Source organism: Typopeltis vanoorti, chromosome 12 (assembly GCF_054136105.1).
Source record: "Typopeltis vanoorti isolate ZY-2024b chromosome 12, IOZ_Tvanoo_1.0, whole genome shotgun sequence".
Taxonomy (NCBI): Eukaryota; Metazoa; Arthropoda; class Arachnida; order Uropygi; family Thelyphonidae; genus Typopeltis; species Typopeltis vanoorti.
This window is the reverse complement of record NC_143560.1, coordinates 65729827-65752587: the sequence shown is the minus strand read 5'-3', so window position 1 is coordinate 65752587 and position 22761 is coordinate 65729827. Positions and strand designations below refer to the sequence as shown.

The window sequence follows — 22761 nt, the reverse complement described above, 5'->3', positions numbered from 1 at the left end:
AGCATCAGTTTACTATACTCATGCAATAATTTATAAAAACATGGAAATCATTCAAAAACTGCACATCTAAAATTACTCTCTACACAGAGGAAATGCAAGCATAGTAATACAGTGAACGATATAAAGATAAAAAAAAGGTAGTAGTAGCAGTAGTAGGTAGTAGCAGTAGTAGTAGTAGTAGTAGTAGTAGTTGAAGTAGTAGAGTATCTATACTACCGGTGAATCAGACGGTTGAGGAGTTGGGGGAGAGTTTTCCTGTAAACAGAGACAACAGATGATCTAGCAGACAATAGGAGAAGAAAAGCTAAGAACAAAGAGAGGGAGAATAATACCTATAAAACTACTCTTTCATCCACTAATTAATTTTTACTCAAACTGTTACTTTAGTTAATATTTGTTAATCGGTGCTATTTAAGATTTGAACTTTACTATCTGAAGTTTTTAAAAGCAGCATCTAGAAAAAAATTATAATAAAAAAATCTTAAAAGTAAGCTTATACTCATTATGTTAATATTTAAACTGAGTAAAAAAATATTTATGATATAGAATCCTTCTTATTTTTAAATATAATTAATAAACCTTACACACCATTCAAATGTACATTAAATCAAACATGCATAAACAGTAATTTATATATTTGATTTTTATATTTTTAAAATGAAATTGCTCTTTAAGAAAAGAACATTTATCACTTGTATTACAAAAGTCATAAATTTATCTTAATAACGAATTTGAAATATTTAAAAACAATTAATTTAAATTGTTTATAATTAATAATATAATTACAATGAACTAAGAGGCATGCAACAACTTACGGCAAGCGTATTGGGCCCAGGAAGCTTCCCGAAACGAGTTGATTTCCAATTCTCTACAATTAACAGTCCACCATAAACTTTTCCCACAGTCAGCTTTCCTTCATGAAGTTCTAAGTCCATGAAATGCAATATTAAGTTATTATTATAATTCAAATAATTATTATCATAATCATCAGAAATCATTATTGACCAATGCATACTTAGCAGTATGCATACTTGTTCACTGTTCCCACATTCAATACACAAACAGGCAATAATTAACATGAAGTCATTAGCCACTATATACAAGTTGCCTAGTCATGAAGATACTTCATACACAAACTTTGTTTATTTATACTTGGATAAAAAATTAAACAAGAATATTATTTCTTGGCATATTTAATTAAATTTATAAAGTGAAAAACAAACTTTCTATTAACCAACTCTCATTCCTTACAGAACATTGGGACTACTTCTTGTTGTTGTTTCTTGTCTCTCTCCAATCCAAAAATCTCTTTTGTATTAAATACAAATTCCTTATGATATATCTCAACCATATCATCCCTCCTCCTCATATCATACATTCCAGAGACCTAACATTACTTAAGTAAGAAATCTGAGCAGCAGTCAATATGCAGTATGATCATGGCATTGTAAATCACTATCCTTAATGTGTTATAATCTGTTGTGTTGTTTCCATCATAGTTTTCTCAATATGGCCCTAAATTTCAGAACCTAGTATTACCTGTTGGCTCCTTATATTCTCTGTGTTGAAAACTCCATCAACCGATTATATGGTTCAGCTAAGATATTTCAAAACCTTAAACTGGGAATATCGAACTGTAAGTCCAGTTATATGTCCGCTCATCAGGACTGTTAAAATCCTTTCAAAGAGCCATAACATTATTTTTGATCATTTCTCTCCCCAGAATTGCATTATTATTATTATTATTATTATTATTATTATTACGGGCAACTCCAGGGAGTCATTAGACTCATCGAGGGAGGCCCCAAATCATATTCATCACAACATATTCGACATTCATACAGTATCTATCATACCTCACTTTAAACTCATTCACTTGTCACAGCATCCACCACAGACTCTGGGAGCGCATTCCACTCATTCACCACTCTAAAAGTAAAGAATCCAGCTCTAACACCTTTACTAACCACACTTTTGCCCAGTTTCCATGGATGTCCCCTAGTCCTCCCACAACCAGCCCTGTTCTCAAAAATATCTTCTGAATTAATTTTATAGAAACCCCTTCAGTAATCTGAATGTCTCAATCATATCTCCCCTCCTCTGCCTATCAACCAATTTTTGCAACCCACAAATCCTCAACCTGTTCTCATAAGGTTCATTCCACAGACCTGCTATCATTTTGGTCACTCGCCTCTGGATCCTCTCCACCTCCACCCCATCAAGAAGAAACCTAGGTGGCCAAATCTGGGCACAGTAGTCGAGATAGGGTCTTATCAAGGCTCGATACAGAGGAACAATAACCTGCTTGTCTCTGCTTGTCAACGTATTCTTCAGCAACTAAGTGATTTGATGAGCTGATTTGGCCACTTTTGCAATGTGCCCCCTAAACTTCAACTCCTTATCCACCAACACTCCTAAATCTTGTGCCTCATCAATTTCCTGGAGTACAGTTCCACCAATGTAGTAAACTGCTGCTAATCTTTTCACCCCAAAATGTATAACCTTACATTTTGCCACAATAAATTGACATCCATTCTCCTTAGCCCAGACCTCCAATCTATCCAAATCATCTTGCAAAATTTTAACATCATCTGCATTCACTATTGCCCTACCCAACTTTGCATCATCCGCAAACAAATGAACACTTCCTCTCAGATCCTTTCCTATATCATTAATGAACAAATTAAACAGCAGTCGTCCTTGTGGCACACCACTAGTCACAGGCCGTCTTGTGGACTCTACTCCTGAATAAACCACTCTCAGATATCTCTCTGTCAACCACCCTCCTATCTATCTCACCAACCCTATATCCATCCCTATATGCTGCAATTTACTGATTAGAATTCCATGTGGTATCCTGTCAAAGGCCTTAGCAAGGTCCAGTAGAATCACTGTAAACCCATTACCCTTATCCAGTTCAGCCGTCACTGTGTTAAAATACGTGAGCAAGTTACTGAGGCATGACCTACCCTTCACAAAACCATGCTGTCCCCTACACAGTATCCCATTTTCTTCTATCCAATCTTGTATTTTCCTCTTGACTATTTTCTCCAAGACCTTGATAATGATTCCTGTTATGCTGATTGGCCAGTAATTTTCAACAGCAGCCTTGGAACCACCTTTATGCAGCGGAACTATTTTCCCCTCTTTTCACCCCATTGGGACTGACCCAGACCCAAGGCTCAAATTAAACAAAATGGTCAATGGAACTGACAATTCTTTAGCCTCTTCACGTACGACACGAGCTGGTATACCATCCAATCCCACAGATGTATTGACATTGAGGTTCTGTAATAGACTAGTTACCTCTACTTCATTCATCACAATTCCAGTATAAGCTGTTGGTTCTTCCATTCCTGCAATTTCACCACCTGGATGATATACTCTTGCAAAGTGCTCACTCAGTAATTCCACTATATCGACTGATTCGGTTACCTCCCTACCCTCAGCATTTTTTAAGATCATTCTACCATGAACATTTTTCCTTTTACTTGCAACATATTGAAAAAACTGTTTGGGATTCTCTTTAGCCTGCATGGCCAATTTTCTTTTGTAATCCACTTTTGCTTTTCTTACCACCCTTGTTATTATCCTAGCCTGAGCTTTATACTGTTCCTGCACCTGCTGGTCACCTTTCTCCTTAAATTCCCTCCACAATTGTTTCTTTTTTTGCAGCTCAAGCTTAATAGTGTTATTCATCCATTTAACTCCTACTTGATTTATTATTCGGACTCTTGGTATACAATCAACCATTGCCTCCTGCAAACACTTCTTAACCACCTCCCATGCACTATCAACATCCAGCCCTTGCAGTTTTACATGCCATGGCACTAAGCCAAGCACACACCTAAGCTTGTTATACTTACCAGCCCGGTAATTCCACATGTACCCTGTCTTAATTGTAAATCCCACTCCTTTAGCCACCTCCCAAGTCATGACCTTATGGTCACTCTCACCAATTGGTGGCAACATGGACATGTTCGTTACAGCCACATTCTCAGTTGCAATTACTAGGTCAAGCACTCTCTGCCCCCTGGTATTTTCCACTATATGCTGCCACAGATAGTTGTCCCTTAATAACCACATAAAATCCAATTCCTTCCTCCCATGTGCCCTCTCCTCTTTCCAGTCAATGTTACCATAATTGAAATCACCCATAATAATTACCCTCCTTCCACTCATTTCTTCTATTTGCCTATGCATACTATCCACACCATCTTTTCCATCACCTGGTCTATAGCAGTACCCAATTGTATATTTTGTTCTGCTAGATTCTATCACACACCAAACAGCCTCAAATGTGCTCTTTTCTCTATCCTGCAGTTCAACTTCTATACTCCTTGGCTGCAACTCATCAGCTATCATCAATAACACTCTTATCCCATTTTATTCACCCTGTCACTCCTGAACACGCTATACCCGTCGCATTCAATCCCACTAACTATATCATCTTCTGTCAGCCATGTTTCACTTATACCAACAACCTGTGGCCTGGAAGTGCCAACCAAGGCCAAAAACTCTTCCTTCTTGTTCCTAATACTCCTGGCATTAGTATACATGAATTGCAGAAGCCCATTTATCCCATCCCTACTTTGATGCCTTATACTAACTATCCCATTCTCATTTGTTGTCCTTCGTACTCGCTTGGACATAATATACTCATTCATACACTCAACTGCCTCCCTAAAGTCTGCATATCTACCCCCCCCCCCCCTGCTCATCCACTTCCACATCATTCATCAACACTTTTTCAAGCCTCCATACACCAACTCCATTCAAATGTAACCCATCCATCTTATATAAGTCCTTTCGCCCATCGAACTCATTCCACACCACTCTCCATGCATAACCCACGCATAAAGTCATTGGCAATTATGGCCCTCCTTCTAAACACTTCACTGTCATACCGCGGTAAAATACTCACCATCCTAACTCTTTCACTCTTCTCTTTTGCTACCTCAAGTAATTCCCACACATCCTCTATCATTTCCATTTTGTCCTCTTTCAAATCATTTGTTCCTGCCACGATTATCATCTCTTTCACCCTCTGTTTTTGCACTCGAATAGATTATTATTATTATTATTATTATTATTACTTGACAACTCCTGGAGTCCAAGGACTCATTGAGAGAGGGCACTTACTCTACAGCTCTGTCTCCACCACTCAATCCACCAACTACAACGAGCTGCAATTACACCAACGCAATCTACCACTACTATTTTCATAAACAATCACAAACATCATGCCATGGTAGGATTTGAACCCACAGCCTATTGGTTAGAGAGTGAATACGCTAACCACTCGATCTACCAGCCAGGCAAAATTATTATGCAGATCATGCAAAATGATGAAACTGATTCATGGTTTACCGATACAAGGTAAATAAATTTCTGTATTTTATATGTAAGACAAAGTGAATGCAATGATTGCAAAATTGCAATTGTGACAAAAGCGATTTAGTAGTGATCAATTAGACTCTTTTCCATCTCATCATGAGTTGGTAGAAAACTGAACTAATGAAATTAAGAATGATGTGTTGAAAATTATGAGAGTGGCATTTGGAAAGTTTGCAGAAAAATCTCAAAAATTTCCCTGACTTGGATAAGAATTTTGAATGAATAAGGAATCTATTTAACATTCGTATTGAAACTATGTGAAAGAATCTTTCAGTCAGAAGAAGAACAACTATGTAACAGAGGGCACTGGAATATTGAGGGTCTTGGATTTGGTTATCTAATCAGAGGATGTAATTATAAATGAGGTGTCAAATCATCCACCAATTGGTGAGAGTGACCATGAAGCGATTACCTGGGGTTACCAGCAGTGTGAGGACCTCTGTGAGAAAAGGGTATATGTGGAACCACAAGGGGGTGATTATGAAGAGCTCAGGAGACAGCTTGCAGGTGTAGCATGCAATGAGGACTTAGCTGGAAAAGAGATCAATGCAGCTTGGAGGATTTTCAGAAATTATCTACTACATGCAATGTCTAAGCATATTCCAAGGGTGAGAAGGTTAAATAAGGTAGTTGCGAGATGGATGAATAAAGAAATTAAGCATGCAATATAGAGAAAAAGGGCACTGTGGAGGCAGCATAAGAGAAGTGGAAGTAACCAATTTCATGAGGTCTACAAAGACCAGGCAAGGAGGATGACTTGGTTGGTGAGAGTAGCTAAAGAGAGGTATGAATAGCAGTTAGCTAATGAAGCCAAAAAGAATCCTAAGGAGTTCTTTTGATATGTAGCCAGCAAAAGAAAGAATGATTATGGAAGGATGACACTGACCGGAGAAAATTGTATAAAGACAGCTGTTGCGTAATGTGTGGTGGAGATACTTAATGAGCAGTTCATAAAGGTCTTTCATTCTTGTGAATGTGACTTCATGGAGAGATTGAGCGCAGTTGATGATGGGGAGGAGAGACTGACTGTAAGTGAGCAAGAGGTGTATGGGGAGTTGAGTAAACTAGATGTTAATAAAGCTGTGGGCTTGATAATATATCGCCACATATCCTGAAGGAATGTGCTTGGGAGTTGACACCTGCCTTGATATATTTTTTTAATACGAGTCTTGCACTCGGTCAAGTTCCTAAGGAGTGGAAGAAGGGCAAGATTGTGCCACTTCATAAAGGAGGTGATCGAACTCAAGTATCAAACTATAGGCCTATCTGTGTGTCAGGTGTTGTGGTTAAGTTGTTGGAGAAGCTTGTGAGAACGAGGATCCAGAGTTGGGTTGACCATAATGGTATAATCTTTGATGAACAGCATGGATTTGCTAAAGGGAGGTCATGTTTTAGTAATCTACTTACTTATTACAATAAAGTGACTGCTTCCTTGGACAGAGGAGAAGGATACACAGTAATATTCTTGGATTTCGCAAAGGCTTTTGATAGAGTACCTAATGATAAGTTGACAGTCAAACTAGAGCAGATCGGGTTGGATATTAGATTAGTGCATTGGATTGGAGACTGGCTATCTGATAGGTATCAACAAGTTGTGTATGGGGGTGCAATATCCAGGAAAAGGAAAGTCACTAGTGGAGTGCCTCAGGGGTCTGTTTTAGGGCCATTACTGTTTAACTTGTATATTAATGATATAGGTGAAGATTTGGATGGAGATATTCAGTTGTTAGCAGATGATGCAAAGTTCGGACGAACCATGAAGGGTAGTGAAAATGTTGTGGCCTTAAAAGAAGACTTTAATAAATTGAGGGATTGGGAACGGAAATGGGGATGTGAGTTCAATGTTGCAAAATGTAAGGTTTTAAATTTTTGAAAACAAAGATGGGATGCAGAATTTATGCATGGTGAGGATATATTGTTGGAGTTGGAGGAAATAAGAGATCTGGCGGTGATAGTGGATAAGGATCTGAAATTTAGGGGATATAGCCAAAATTGTGAAGACAACACAAAGGCTTTGTGGAATGATGCAGAGGGCACTGACATGTAGAAGTAGGGAAATTCTTGTTCTGTTGTATAAGCCTTTGATTAGGCTACATTGGACTATTGTGCCCAGATTTGGTCACCTGGTTTTCAGAAGGATGAAAAGATGTTGTTGGAAAGGGTCCAAAGACGACTGACTAAGGTACCTCTTATCTCTGGAATGTTGAATATGAGGAAAGATTAATAAGATGTAATTTGCAGAGTCTGCTGGACAGGAGGAAGAGGGGGTGATATGATAGAGAACCTACAAGTTGGTAAGGGGTTGTTATAGGATCAATGCTGGAGAAGTTCTACAGAAAATAGTGGAAAATCAGGGAAGAACCAGAGGTTGCCCCTGGAAACTGTATAAGGAGGGTGTGAGTAGGGGAGTGAGAGGCAGGTTTTATTCGTGCAGAGTTGTAAATGATTGGAATGCCTTGCTTGAGAGTGTGGTGTCTGCAAGGAGTTTGAATGTGTTTAAGGCATGGTATGATGCGCTGCGTGTGTGATAAAAGGACCTTCCAGATGAGTCTTTTACTCCATGAGGTCTTGGAGTAATAATAATAATAATAATAATAATAATAACTAATAGAATTGGCTTCACATTATTAATGAATACTCAGTTTTGCCAGAAAAAGCTGTGAAACATCTTCTGCACCATCCTGACTTGATATCTTTGCAAAGTTCGGTTTTGTGAGTTTAAGGCTATAAGGATAACAACTACAGAACAAGATTTCACAAACTATCCTTAATTTATTTTTTCAAATGTATTTATTTCCCTCCTCTTATGAAACATTCCAGAGGCCTGACATTACTGATACATTCTTCTTTCCAACAAAAAACAATTTTATTCATGTCATAAAATTTTTTATTCTGCCAGAGAGGTATGTGGCGAGGTTGTCTGTAAGGATAAAAAAAATCAGAACTCCCTGGTGGACACAGGAAGTTAAAGAGGCAGTGAAGGAAAAGAAGAAAGCATATCAAAAGTTCCTGTCAAGTAAGTCAGCTTGTGCTCTTAGAGAATATAGAGACAAATGCAAGAATGCTAAACACTGTGTAAAACTAGCTAAACAAAAGTCATGGGAGGACTTTGGCAAGAATATAGAAAATAAATATCAAGAAGGTGGCAAAATATTCTGGAGGTTGTTGAAGAAGCTTAGGAATGGAAGTAAGAGTGCTGTAAAAGGAGTTAGAGATGATAAAGGTGACATGAAAACGGGAGAAAAAGATATGAAGTATGAAGTAATTACTTTGAAAAACTGCTAAATGAAACAAGCAGTGATGACAACACAGTGGTAAAAAACACTGACCAGGCATGCAGTCTGGAATACATATCCATACTTGAAGTAGAAAAAGCCATCAAAGGCTTGAAATGTGGAAAGGCAGCAGGAGTAGATGATATTCGACCAGAAATTCTGAACTATGTTGGTATAAGAGTCTTACAGTAGCTGCACTGCATAGTTCAGAAAGCCTGGACAGAGGGACAAATTCCCGATGATTGGAGTAGAGCTCTCATAGTACCCATATATAAAAAGGGAAATAAAACTGCATGTGAGAATTACAGAGGTATTTCCCTACTGAGTGTTCCTGGCAAGATCTATGCAAGTATACTTGAGAAACGGTTGAGAAGAATTGTGGAAGAAAAGCTTGGTGAAGAACAAGCTGGATTCAGGCCAAATAGAGGCTGTCAGGATCAGATCTTCACTTTACGACAAATAGTTGAGAAAGCATGGGAATATAACAGAGATCTGTATTTAAGTTTTGTTGATTTGGAAAAGGCATATGACAAGGTGCCAAGAGAGAAGCTATTCAATTCGCTGCAGTTATATGGTGTCAATGGGGCATTATATCAAGCAATACTTAGTCTTTATTTGAGTTGCAAGTCAGCAGTTAGAATTGAAGGAAGTACAGGAAGATGGTTTAATGTTAAATCTGGTATGAGACAATATGTATGAGCGGATAATGTACAAGGATGTACATTATCCGCTCTGTTATTCATTATCTATATGGATCACATTATGAAGGAAAGTGGTATTAAACATGATATCAAAATTGGAGATGTTAATGTCAGCTCTTTGCTTTATGCGGATGATGTTATACTTCTAAAAAAATCTGCTACAAGTCTGCAAGATTCTCTGACTAAATTGAATAGCTGTTGTAATAGATATGGTATGAAGGTCAGCAATAAAAAGACAAAGACGATGAAAATAGGCAGAATCATTGAAAATGTCTACTGTGTTGTGAATGGAGAACCTGTGGAAGTTGGTAAATTAAATATAGAAATAGACAACAGAATCAGCAAAACTGGTATAGTGGGAAGTCAATTGAATAAATTCATATGGAATAAGAGAGAAATTAGTCGGAACACTAAATTAGCTGTATACAAGACAGTGTTCAAACCAGTTTTAACTTATGGATCTGAGAGCTGGGTCAGAAGTAAAACACTTGACCAAAGACTAGAGACCGCAGATATGAGAGTCCTGAGAAAGATTATAGGCGTGAACAGATGGCATCAATGGCAATATCATATTAAAAACGAGGATATTAGGAAAGAACTTGACATTGTCAGCATCGAGGAATGCGTTAGCAGAGCTAATCTCAGGTGGTATGGTCACTTAAACAGAATGGGCGAGGAAAGATTAGCAAAACAAGTGTTTTCTGCCAGGTTGGCAGCAAAACGACCCAGAGGAAGACCAAGGTATAGGTGGATTGATACGGTACAAAGTGCCTTAGATGACAGAAATATAAGATCTGATAATATTGGAGTCTTGACAAGTAACAGACTAATTTAGAGGAAAATTGTAGATAGGAAATTAATAATGATGTAATTTTTTTCATGTAGTACTATCATATCCTGTACACCCCCTGAGAGTACCTGGCAGGAATTTGATGATGATGATGATAATAAAATTTTTTTATTATTAAAATTTTAAATTTCATAATTTTCATTTCTACTGTATATATATCAGAGTTATATAACTAAGAATAAAGTTAATTAAAAGAAGTTTCATGTTTGTGATTTTTTATAATGGAAATGTTAAAAATTAAATACCTTTATAATTATTTGTGTCTGAATGAAATATTATTATAATTTCTCCCAAATTGCCTTTATCTGAGAAGGGATATGCCAGCACTACTAACAATTTAAAAGGGATAAACAGGTACTGAAAGTTTGGAAACCACTCCTCTGCTTTAAAAGGCAATCAGATTAATAACATGAGAGTGCCCCTCCCCCAACAAATTCATGCTTGCCTGCATAAATAATATTTTCTTCATCTGCCCAATTCTGTATATGAGTTCCTACAAATGTCTCCAAACAATCTTAACAATCACAGAAGAAATACAAACTGGCCTATAGTTTGATACCTCTAACCTACCATCACTCTCATATAACGCCACTATCTTATCCACTTTTCACTATATGAGGAGTATTAGTATACGAGAGGAGACAAGTGCTGCAATCCACAAAGAATCCCAAGGAGTTTTTTTTTTTTTTTGCTTTGTGGCCAGAAGGAGGAAAAATGATCATGGGTGGATGACCGTGCTGAATGGAAACATAACTCTTGTAACCAAAGCAGATGACATGGTTGAGCTATTTAATAATCATTTGATTATAGTGCTCCATTCTGGTAAAGCAAACGTTATACCTATAGGAATATGGAGATATTAGAAATATTAGCAAAAGATATTATTGGAGATATTAGCAAAAGCATTAGAAATGAATGAATGAAGAGGTTAAATGGAATTTCACCATGTGTTTTAAGGGAATGTGCTGTGGAACTGACCATGCCATTAAATAATTTTCATAATTGGTGATTAATTTTCATTTATGCTTTATATTATTGGAGGTGGAGGAAATAAGAGATTTGGGGTTGATAGTGGATAAGGATCTGAAATTTAGGGGACACATAGCCAAAATTGTGAAGACAACACAAAGGCTTTGTGGAATGATGCAGAGGGCACTGACATGTAGAAGTAGGGAGATTCTTGTTCCGTTGTATAAGGCTTTGATTAGGCCCCACATGGACTATTGTGCCAGATTTGGTCACCTGGTTTTCAGAAGGATGAAGAGATGTTGGAAAGGGTCCAAAGGCGACCGACTAAGGTAGTTTCTGACCTCTGGAATGTTGAGTATGAGGAAAGATTGATAAGATGTAATTTGCAGAGTCTGGTGGACAGGAGGAAGAGGGGGAGATATGATAGAGTTGGTAAGGGATTGTTATAGGATCAATGGTGGAGAAGTTCTACAGAAAATAGTGGGAGATCGAGAGAGAACCAGAGGTCATCCCTGGAAACTGTATAAAGAGGGTGTGAGTAGGGAAGTGAGATGCAGGTTTTATTCGTGCAGAGTTGTAAATGATTGGAATGCCTTGCTTGAGAGTGTGGTGTCTGCAAGGAGTTTGAGTGTGTGTTTAAGACACGGTATGATGAGCTGTGTGTGTGATAAAAGGACCTCCCAGATGAGTCTTTGACTCCATGAGGTCTTGGGGTAATAATAATAATAATAATAATAATATAACAAAATTTCATCTAGTCCTCTACCTTACTGACATCTAGCATAGATATTTGGAATGTATCCTCTTCATTCACTTCTAATGCTTATCACCACCCATATCTCTCTCTCTAGGAATAAAGATAGCTTTAGGAGTAAAGATAGCTTTACCAGGATGGAACATTCTAATAAAGTGATCATTAAACAGTTCAACTATGCCATCTGCTTTGGGTACCTGAGTCCCATTTCCATCAGCAAGGTAATCTACACATGATTGTTTTTCATCCTACTGGTCACAAAGCAACAAAAAACAATAACAAACAAACAAACAAACAAAAAAAACAAAAACTGTTCAAGCAAAATGCAAACAGATTCCTCCTGCCCACACATGGCACTAATGTGCTAATAGGTCTTGTGGCCTTTCTTTCATGTGTGGATCAGATATACAGGTTGGTTAAAAATTCCACGTACGAACTTTGAGGGAAGGTAGAGAACCTCAAAATCAACCATATTCACATAGGAAAGCATGACTGGAAACACCACCGGAAGGTACTAACAAGGACACAAAAATACTGAAATAACACAAGGCAGTAAGTAGTGTAAAAAACTTTATTAGGCATAACTGAACAGTTCAATAGTAGTTGGATACATAATATGGTTTCACATCAGATGCTCAAAGTTACGACCATTAGTAGTGATGTATGTCTGACACCGACGACTCATTGATTGCCGTACATTTTCGAAAATACCTGGAGTTTCCCAGATATTAGCAGCTGCGATGGCAATTCTTGCCACGAAGTCCATATCAGAAGCAACAGGCATTTCGTATACCATGGCTTTAAGGGTCCCCCACTGAAAGAAATCAATACTCGATAAATCAGATGAGCATGGGGCCATGCGATGGATCCACCATTCCCAATCTCAAGCCCCAAAGGACCTGTCCAAATACTGACGCACAGAAATGCCAAAATGGGCTGGAGCCCCATTGCATCGGAACCAGATCTGCTGATGCACAGTCAATGGAACATTGTTCAGTAAATCCGGCAGAACTTCTTCGACTAAACACTCAGTGACGATACCTGCCCATACATTAATGGGAAAGCGTTGTTGTGCAGCATGTGATCACACAGTGTGTGGGTTCTCATGGGCCCACACATGAGCATTGTGGTGATTGAAGACCCCCTTTGTGGGTAAATGAAGCTTCATCTGTGAACAAAACACAAGTTGGAAAATCCAGGTCTACGGCACTTTTCTGCAGAAACCACTGCACGAATTCCACACATCGAGAATAATCTTTAGCCATCAGTAACTGAACCCGTTGCAGATGAAATGGATGTAAGGACTCAGAGTGCAAAATGCGCAATACACTGGATCGAGATACTCCTATAGCGGAGGCATGGCACATGAGCTTGTGTCTAGATTATTGTCCATTACATGCAACACCTCCTCTTCCATGGCAGGATTTTGCATCGATCATGGCTGCCCACTATCATGTCTGCAATCCCCTGAATGATCAATAGTCAAATTCTGATGCAAATGCGCTACATTACATATTTATATGAGAAATGAGGTGATATGGTACACATCTGTTTGGGTACTTTTCGCGATACATTCGCACAGCAGCTTGTCCATTACCGTCAGCTAACCCGTAAACGAGGTGCATGTCTGCCATCTCAGCATTCATGAAACGATGCATGTTCTTCGTATGATGTCGAAAGCTTGAATGAGGAAGTCCCAATTGTTCACCTGGAGCACTGGCAAACAGTGTCACCTATCACTTTCGGATGGCGTTTCTGGTCATGCATTCCTATGTAAATATGATTGATTTTGATGTTCTCTACCTCCCCCTCATAGTTTGTACATGGAAGTTTGAACCATCCTATATATATATATATATAAACAGAATGCATTTTTTCAAGAAAATAAAGCTTAGAAGAAGAATGGAAATCACGAAGCATTTCTTTTTTTTTATAGAAAAAAAAGCAGCATATCCCCAATTTGGTTTATATATACTGTATTGTCAGTCAGAGTGGTAGTCAGTTACTTGAGAGTTTATTGGCAATGTCTGTGTTGAGGTATATTTGACTATCTGAGTGCAGACTATGCCAAAGTAAATTGCTTCAACTGTTTGGGAGTAGGCTACATTTCAGGACCGCACCTGGCCTGTGTAGAAAATACAGTGTAAGCATGCATATATTTAACACCTGCCTGTACAAAATCTATGCAGAGAAGATTTCAGGTTCAATTGAATCAAACTGCATATATAATGAAAATTCACCTCCTAAGACAACAAGTTTCCTAAGTAGAGCAAGGATTATGAATGATATTCTGGCTGAAATGTGTGAGGAGATGGGAGTACAGTTTGTTAATGTGTGGAATGAGTTTGAGGGATGAATTGAGCTGTATGGGAGCGATGGACTGCATTTGAGTGGTTATGGTGTGATTTGCTTGGAGAGATTGCTGTTGGAAGGTAGAGAAGTGAATAGAGAGAATGAATCAGATCGAGAGGGGAGTGATGTAGAAGAGCAGTAGAGTAAGACAGGAGAGATTGAAGAAGTGGAAATGAATGGGGAAGTGAGTGGTATGAGTATAGAAAATGAGACAATGGGTGTGCAAGAGGAGCAGGGAAACGGGGAGGCTCAAGGTGGACAGGGGGGTACACAGCGTGAGAAAGGTGGACGCTCCAAGATGAGGTGAGAGCATGTGTAGGCAGGAAAGAAATGGGTTGACCAGAGATCAAGAGGAAACAGATGAAATTGAAAAGGGTTCTCAAATGAAGAAGCAGAAAGGGAAATGGCCCCAGTTCAGCATGGAGAGATCACATCGAGTGAGTGGTATCAGTGGAACTAGCTGTAGATCCAGAAATGAGCTGCCGTGTTTGTATACCAATGCTAGAAGTATAAGAAACAAGGCAGATGAAATGGTTGCACTAATTGCATCTGTTCACCCAAAGATTGTTGGAATAAGTGAGACATTATCTTTCATGGACAGCATGGATTTGGTAAAGGGAGGTCATGTTATACTAATATACTTACTTATTACAATAAAGTGACTGCTTCCTAGGACAGAGAAGAAGGATACACAGTAATATACTTGGATTTCACAAAGGCTTTTGATAGAGTACCTCATGATAAGTTGACAGTCAAACTAGAGCAGATGGGGTTGAATATTAGATTAGTGCATTGGATTGGAGACTGGCTATCTGATAGGTATCAACAAGTTGTGTATGGGGGTGCGATATCCAGGAAAAGGAAAGTCACTAGTGGAGTGCCTCAGGGGTCTGTTTTAGGGCCATTACTATTTAACTTGTATATTAATGATATTGGCGAAGATTTGGATGGAGATATTCAGTTGTTTGCAGATGATGCAAAGTTGGGACGAACCATAAAGAGTAGTGAAGATGTTGTGGCCTTGCAAGAAGACTTGAATAAATTGAGTGATTGAGCAAGCAAATGGGGATGTCAGTTCAATTTTGCAAAATGTAAGGTTTTAAAATTTGGAAAACAAAGATGGGATGCAAAATTTATGCTTGGTGAGAATATATTGTTGGAGGTAGAGGAAATAAGAGATCTGGGGGTGATAGTGAATAAAGATCTAAAATTTAGGGGACATATCACCAAAATTGTGAAGACAACACAAAGACTTCTGGGAATGATGCAGAGGACACTGACATGTAGAAGTAGGGAGATTCTTGTTCCATTGTATAAGGCTTTGATTAGGCCACAGATGGACTACTGTGCCCAGATTTGGTCACCGGGTTTTCAGAAGGATGAAGAGATGTTGGAAAGGGTCCAAATTCGACTGACTAAGGTAGTTTCTGACCTCTGGAATGTTGAGTATGAGGAAAGATTGAGAAGATGTAATTTGCAGAGTCTGGTGGAGAGAAGGAAGAGGGGAGATATGATTGAGACCTAGAAGTTGGTAAGGGGTTGTTATAAGATCAATGGTGGAGAAGTTCTACAGAGAATAGTGGGAGATCAGGGGAGAACCAGATGTCATCCCTGGAAACTGTATAAAGAGGGGGTGAGCAGGGGAGTGAGAGGCTGGTTTTTTTTCATGCAGAGTTGTGAATGATTGGAATGCCTTGCCTGAGAGTGTGGTGTCTGCATGGAGTTTGAGTGTGTTTAAGACACGGTATGATGAGATGTGTGTGATAAAAGGACCTCCCAGATGAGTCTTTGACTCCATGAGGTCTTGGGAAATAATAATAATAAGTACAGAAACAATAAGAGAGAGAAAAAAAAAAAAACTATCTTCCATAAAACTATACTGTGGACCATTAGAAAAAACCTCACAGCAAATAAACTCACCAACTTTGGAGCTCCTAACATAGAGGACATACCTTTTCCCATAAATATGGAAGAACAAGATATATGCAACAAGTTATTGCAGCTTTTTTTTCTTTTTTGACTCAATACACATTATTATTATTATGATTATTATTATTCAGACCTCAATGGAGTCAAAAGATTCATCGTGGGAGGTCCTTCCTAAGAAACACAAAGTCTATCATACCACTCCTTAAACTCATTGACCTTTCACGCTTTCACCACTCCGTCAAGAGAAACATCAAGAAAAAAGAAATAAAGTAAAAAAAGAAGTAAAAGAAATGGATTTCATGAGTAGTTCTATGAAACATGGGTATGAGGTAACAAAAAAAAGAAACAATGAGTAAAAGATATACAAATCATCCACTACAAAAAAAAAAAAAAAAAAAAAAAAAGATTAAAAATTGTTGTTTACAATAATCAGAAGCCAAGGATGGTTCATGACACCTTATCAAGTCACTTACTTCCCTACTACAAACATCGAAAGTTGAGATATTATTTTTCTGAAAGGCACATTTTATTTTATCTTTAATTTTATTTTTCAATCCATAATCTTTCATATGAGCCTATCATATCACCACTGTATGTATTTCTCTGTTTTTAAATTTCCATATTTTTATCTTTATTATTTTCCTCTGGAAAGAGATCTATGCATTTTTTAATCTAATTGATGGTTTTCAAACTCCTTTTATACCTTATTATTCATTTTAAGTATTCCATTTATATTTTACTGACTTTATATTTCCCAATTCCGTTGTATCAAAAATTTTAAGGATAATACAAGGATCCTCCAAAGGTATGTCAAAAATTACTTTCTTTATAGCATTTCTTTTCCTTTTTCAATATATGTTTGAACGTATACCATTCATGTCTGAATTTTAACCACAGTAAAATGCCAATGGTTTAATGGAAAATAAGCAAAAAAAATGCTTATAAGTACTGATGAGATCAAAAGTATAGATCCTAAGAAAGTGGCAGCCAAGAAGCTCAGCTCTAAAACATAATCACCCTTAAAGGAGAACTTCAGTTCTGCATTACAAAGGGTAAAGACTTTCAAATTCAAGAAAATGACTTGAAATAATGTTTGCAGACAGAAAAAAATAATAATAACTAATGGTCGTAATGACTGCCATCATCAGTATAATGACAGTTGGTGTAATTGCTGGAACAAAGATAACTGTTATTTTTTAGAATATTTTTAAAGTAGTATATGCACTTCACTGAAAATTTATTTAATTAGTGATACTGACACTGAATTTTTATCATTATCACAGTTGTTAGTAGGTTTTGTAGCAAAATTTGAGTAATGCAGTTAATGAAGGCATAATGGTGACAGAACCAGAATAACCAGATGCATGGAGCAAAAATTGAGTATGGTGTGGGTTTTACTAAGATGGTTCCTTGTTGAGAGTATAATATGTGTGCATGGGTGAATGTGGTAGATGCATTTGTTGAGAGATTAAACAAGAGAAGTGAGAGAGTGAATGACTGCAGAAAATGTGATATTTTAATGGATTGGAGTGCATTGAATGAAAGTTGGGAATGGGAAATGAAGAAAGGCATTGATGGGTGTAAAAATGAGAATGATAGCCAGAAGAGTGAAATGAATGAAAAATAATAAATGAATGAAAAATGCAAGAATGAAAGAAAGTCTGACTAATAGAAATAGCAGGAATCTGTGCTGAAATGCAAGAACTGAAGAATGAAATGATTAAGATGAGAAATCACATGAGGCATATCCCAAATGAAATTAAATGGTGAATATGAAAAAGAGTGCAAAAGAACTTTACACTATCAAAACGTTAATGGAATTTAATGGTTACAACCCTAATCAAATTCAGCAAATAATTGACTTCTATATTCCAGCACCTCAGATTCTTCAACAGACTGCAGGGTTCCAATCCCTTATATTTCTGGCATCTCGGAACCGATTGTTTGAATTTTGAAGAAGTATCATCTCATTCCCATATGTTTTCCAATCAACAAAATTTCTCATCTGTTGCTATCTAAAAAAGACAAACTGGCCTCTGTCATTAGCTAGGATTTACCAGATACCGTGTGAATACAATCTAATATACTTTGGACAGATAGGCCGTTCTGTGGAAAAAATAATTAATGACCATCAGTATTATATCAAATACATGAAACCTCAAAAGTCTGGTCTGGCACAACATGGTATTGACACTAAACACAATATCCAGTGGGATAAAGCTCATCTTCTCCATAGATGTAAGTTTAAATATGAACATCTTTTCGAAGAAAGTCGCAAAGTCCTTTTACATCGGCCAAATCTGAATCTGAATGACTGTCTCTTTCTCCCAAAAGTTTGGGAGATTCTTGTCTTATGTAACCATCAAAAAAATAGTTTTTAAGAATAATTTTAATAATATTTATTAATATTAATTTCTAGCATGCAGCAACAGTTTTAATTTGTAATCCACTGACTGTTATGTACTTTGTATTCCATTCCTTTGAATTGCTTGTTGTCTAGACTGATGATGTACTGTTAATTTCAGTACGAAATATCTGTACTTTTATTATTATTATTATTATTACCCAGGTCTCCATGGAGTTAAAAGACTCATCATGGGAGGTCATTTTTAGGAAATACAAAGTCAATCATACCACTCCTTGAACCCATTAACCGTCCCCACTCCAACCACTCTCTCTCAGGAAATGCATTTTATCTCATTAAAACTAATTACTGTGGTTATTGTGTAATTTATTATTCATGGATTTGTAAAGTTTAGTTCCTGTTTTAGCAATTTACTTGAATTTTATGATAGAGTAGCAGGTTTTGTTACTGGGCTCCTGCTGTTTAACTTGTTTGTAAACGATATATCATGTGGACTGAGTGGGGATTCAGTTGTTTGCTGATGATGCAAAGTTGTGAAGAATTATAGGTAGAGCTGTTAATGTTAATTCCCTTCAGGAAGATTTGAATAGACTTTTTACTTGGACAAAGGAGTGGAGTTGTAGGTTTAATATCAATACGTGCAAGGTGTTGCATTTTGGAGTGCAGAAATATAAAGCCATGTACTATATTGATGATGCCATACTGCAGGAAGTGAATGAGATTAGAGATTTGGGAGTGATGGTTGATAGTAGACTGAAATTTAGAGGGCATATCACTAGTGTTGCAAAGACTGCACATTGTAGTACAGCTATCATTAGAAAGTGGTTGTTGTGCCACTGTATAAAGCACTGGTCAGACCACAATTGGACTATTGTGTTCAAATCTGGTCATCTGGTTTTCAGTTTGATGTGGCAACATCACATCACACTGAAAACCAGTGTGATGTGGAGACATTGGGGAGGTTCCACAGGTGAGTGACTAAGACAATATCAGGACTTTGGACTGGTGGCTATGGAGAGAGTTTGAAAAAATGTGGATTGCAGAGTTTGGTGGATAGGAGAAAAAGAGGTGATATGATAAAGACATTTAAGTTAGTGAGGGATTTTACCAGATTAATCCAGATTAGATTATATAAAGAGCAGAAAGTGAGATGGAAACACCAGAGGTCATCCCTGGAAGTTATATAAGAATGTGGTGAAGAGGAATGTGAGGAGTAATTTTCTACATGGAGAATTGTCAGTGAATGGGATGCATTACCAGAATGTATTGTTAATGCAAGGAGTGTTAAGGATTTTAAGATTTGGTATGATAATTATGTTGTCAGTTGAATGATCACACGATGAGTCTGCTGACTCCATTGAGGCTTATTATTGTTGGCAATAATGATACCATCTTGATGGGAATAGAAATGGAAGAATATCATGTGTTTTGTGAGGATAAGAAATTCAAGAAGGGAAGGTAGTGCTGCTGATGATAGCAGAGGAATTATGTCTATCACAGGTTAAGATACAATGGGATAAAATTGGAACAGTATGTTTTGAAGTGGTGGTTGACAGCACGAAGTATTTCATTGAGTGTTACTACAAGCCAGGGAATGTGTGTGGGAGGGGGGGATGCATAGGCAATTTGGCTTAGTGAACAAGTAATTTTGGCAATGTTATGGCAGTATTGATTGGAATGACAAGATAGCATCAGGAAATATGTAGAATGAATTCCTCAAATTTTTAAGCAATGATAGCCTTAGGTAATGTGTAATGCAGGGCACACGAGGGTTAAAAGTCTTAGATCTGGTTATATTATCAGAGGATGTGATTGTAAATGGAGTGTCTAATCTTCCCCTGGTTTGTGAGAGTGACCATGAGGAGATCAACCAGGTTACAGACAGTCATATGAGAACTTCTGTGAAGTAGGGATAATCACCAACCCTGTGGAACCACAGGGCTAATGATTATAAAAAGCTTAAGAGACAACCAGGAGTCTGGAATGACAGAGCATAGAATGAGGAGGTGAGTGGATGGGAGGCAGATGCTGCTTGGGTATTGATCAAGAGCTATTTAATAGGCACAATGTTGGGGGTTTATCTCAAAGATGAAAGGGCTAAATAAGGTAGGAGTAAAATCGATGAATGAAGAGATTAAGAGTGATATCTGGAAGAAGAAGCCATTGGGGGTAGCAACACAAGATGAATGTTGGTAATAACCACTTGAATGAAGAGTATACAGAGCAGACCAGGAAGATGATTTGGTTGGTAAAGACATCACAACTGCAGTATGAGCAGAAATTGGATAATCAAACTAAGATTGTTAATTGATGACACTCGCAGATTGTTAAATGATGCAGACAATATAGTTGAAGTAATGAGTGAACAGTTCATCAGTGTATTTCATCTTTGTGAAGGCGACATCATGAAAGCTGGAGTGTAGAGGATATAGTTAATAGTAGGAGATATATGAGAAATTAAGTAAATTGGATATTAATAACACAGTAGGACTTGACAATATTTTGCTGCCTGTCTTAAAGGAATACTTGAATGAGAACTGCACCTTTAGCACACCTGTTTAACATGAATCTTACAACAGTGCAAGTTCCTCAAGAGTGGAAGCAAGAAAAACTGTTCCACTTCAGAAAAAAAAAAGGAGAGGAGATAAGACTAAGGGTAAAAATTATAGGATAATATGCACATTTGGAGTTATTGTTGAGGACTAGAATTCAGAAATTCAGAAATGGGTTGATTAGATCTAGGGTTGATGATTGATAGAAAACTGAAATTTAGGGGGGACATATTGCAAAGGTAGTGAAGGTAACAGAGGATTGCTGCAATAATGAGAAGGACGCTGACCTCCAGATATAAAACAGTTATCATTCCATTGTATAAGTCTCTGATCAGACCACACTTAGACTATTGTTCTCAGATTTGGTCCCCAGGATTTGAAGGAGATAAATTAACTGTGGAAAGGGTACAAAGGCAGATAACAAAGATGGTGTCAGGACTGTACGATGTTAGTTATGAGGATCGGCTGAGAGAGTGTGGACTGCAGAGTTTGGTGGATAGAAGAAGGAGAGGTGATATGATAGAGACTTTTAAACTGTTGAGAGGTGGTTACAGGGTTGACACTGGGGAGTTCCTTCGCTTGGTTGAACAGCGGGAAGGAGTCATGACAAGGGGCCATCCCTGGAAGTTATGAAAGGAAACTGTGAGAAAGAGGGTGAGGAATGGTTTCTTTTGCATGGAGGGTGGTTGAACCATGGAATGCATTGCCTGATGGAGTGGTGAGAGTGAGAACAGTCAATGCATTTAAGGAGTGGTATGATAGACTTTGTGTTTCCTAGGAGGGACCTCCCTCGATGAGTCTTGATAGACTTGTGTTTCTTGGAAAGGACCTCCCATGATGAGTCTTTTGACTCCATGGAGGCGTGAATAATAATAATAATATCAGTATTCTTTATGATGGTCAGCATGAGTTTGTTAGGGGGAGAATCCCCAATGTCCGAAATTTAGATCAATCATGAAACAATATGATGTACGAAAGTTAACACTGTAAACACAATATTAATTTCTTCATCATTCAAGAAACCTACTTTTCCTGTTATCAAGATACAAATATAAAATCTTCTTCTTGTCATTCATAGAAAATAGAGCATGAGGCATTGCCATTTTAATCCCCCCCCCAACCAATCCTCAGAATTTTCTATAATGTAGGAAGAGATGCAGAAGAGTGTATAATTGTTACTGAATGGAGATGGAAAGGAAAAAACCCATTTAACTCATTCAACTTAACTTGGAGAATAAATAACCTTCACTTATCCTCTGAATCCTGTTTACATGGTACCATCAGCATTATCATGGCTGGGGATTGGAAAGATGCCACCAAAATTAAAGCAGAATGGAAAAGAAGTGTTGAAGAATATCATTTAAAGATTAGGCTGCACTTAAGATCTGCAGATACATCTTATACTGCCTTCTAAAGTAGACAGTGGATAGAGTTTTGTATCTTAAATTTAATCCAAAAAAGCAAAACATAGATGCAACAGATTTCTAATTAATAAAGTCTTTGGAAAGTTCAGAGAAAAGATCAACTAACCAACATCAACAGTATCTATGGAAGCACTGCAAGGCATAGGTTCAGCTCTGTCAACACATCAGGCTACTACATCTAGAAAAAATGCCT

At 37.6% G+C, this 22761-nt stretch overlaps 1 protein-coding gene across 1 annotated transcript in view; it reads right to left on the bottom strand.

Moving 5' to 3' along the window:
- Window positions 1–22761, bottom strand: part of LOC150100847 (voltage-dependent calcium channel type A subunit alpha-1-like) — a 1659894-nt gene that overhangs the window by 164070 nt on the left and 1473063 nt on the right. Inside the window, exons 41-42 of the mRNA XM_090401918.1 lie at window positions 816–925; window positions 217–255 (exon numbers count right to left, since the gene is read on the bottom strand). Of these exons, the coding sequence (XP_090258044.1) occupies window positions 217–255; window positions 816–925 (149 nt within the window). The remainder of the gene's footprint in view (window positions 1–216; window positions 256–815; window positions 926–22761) is intronic.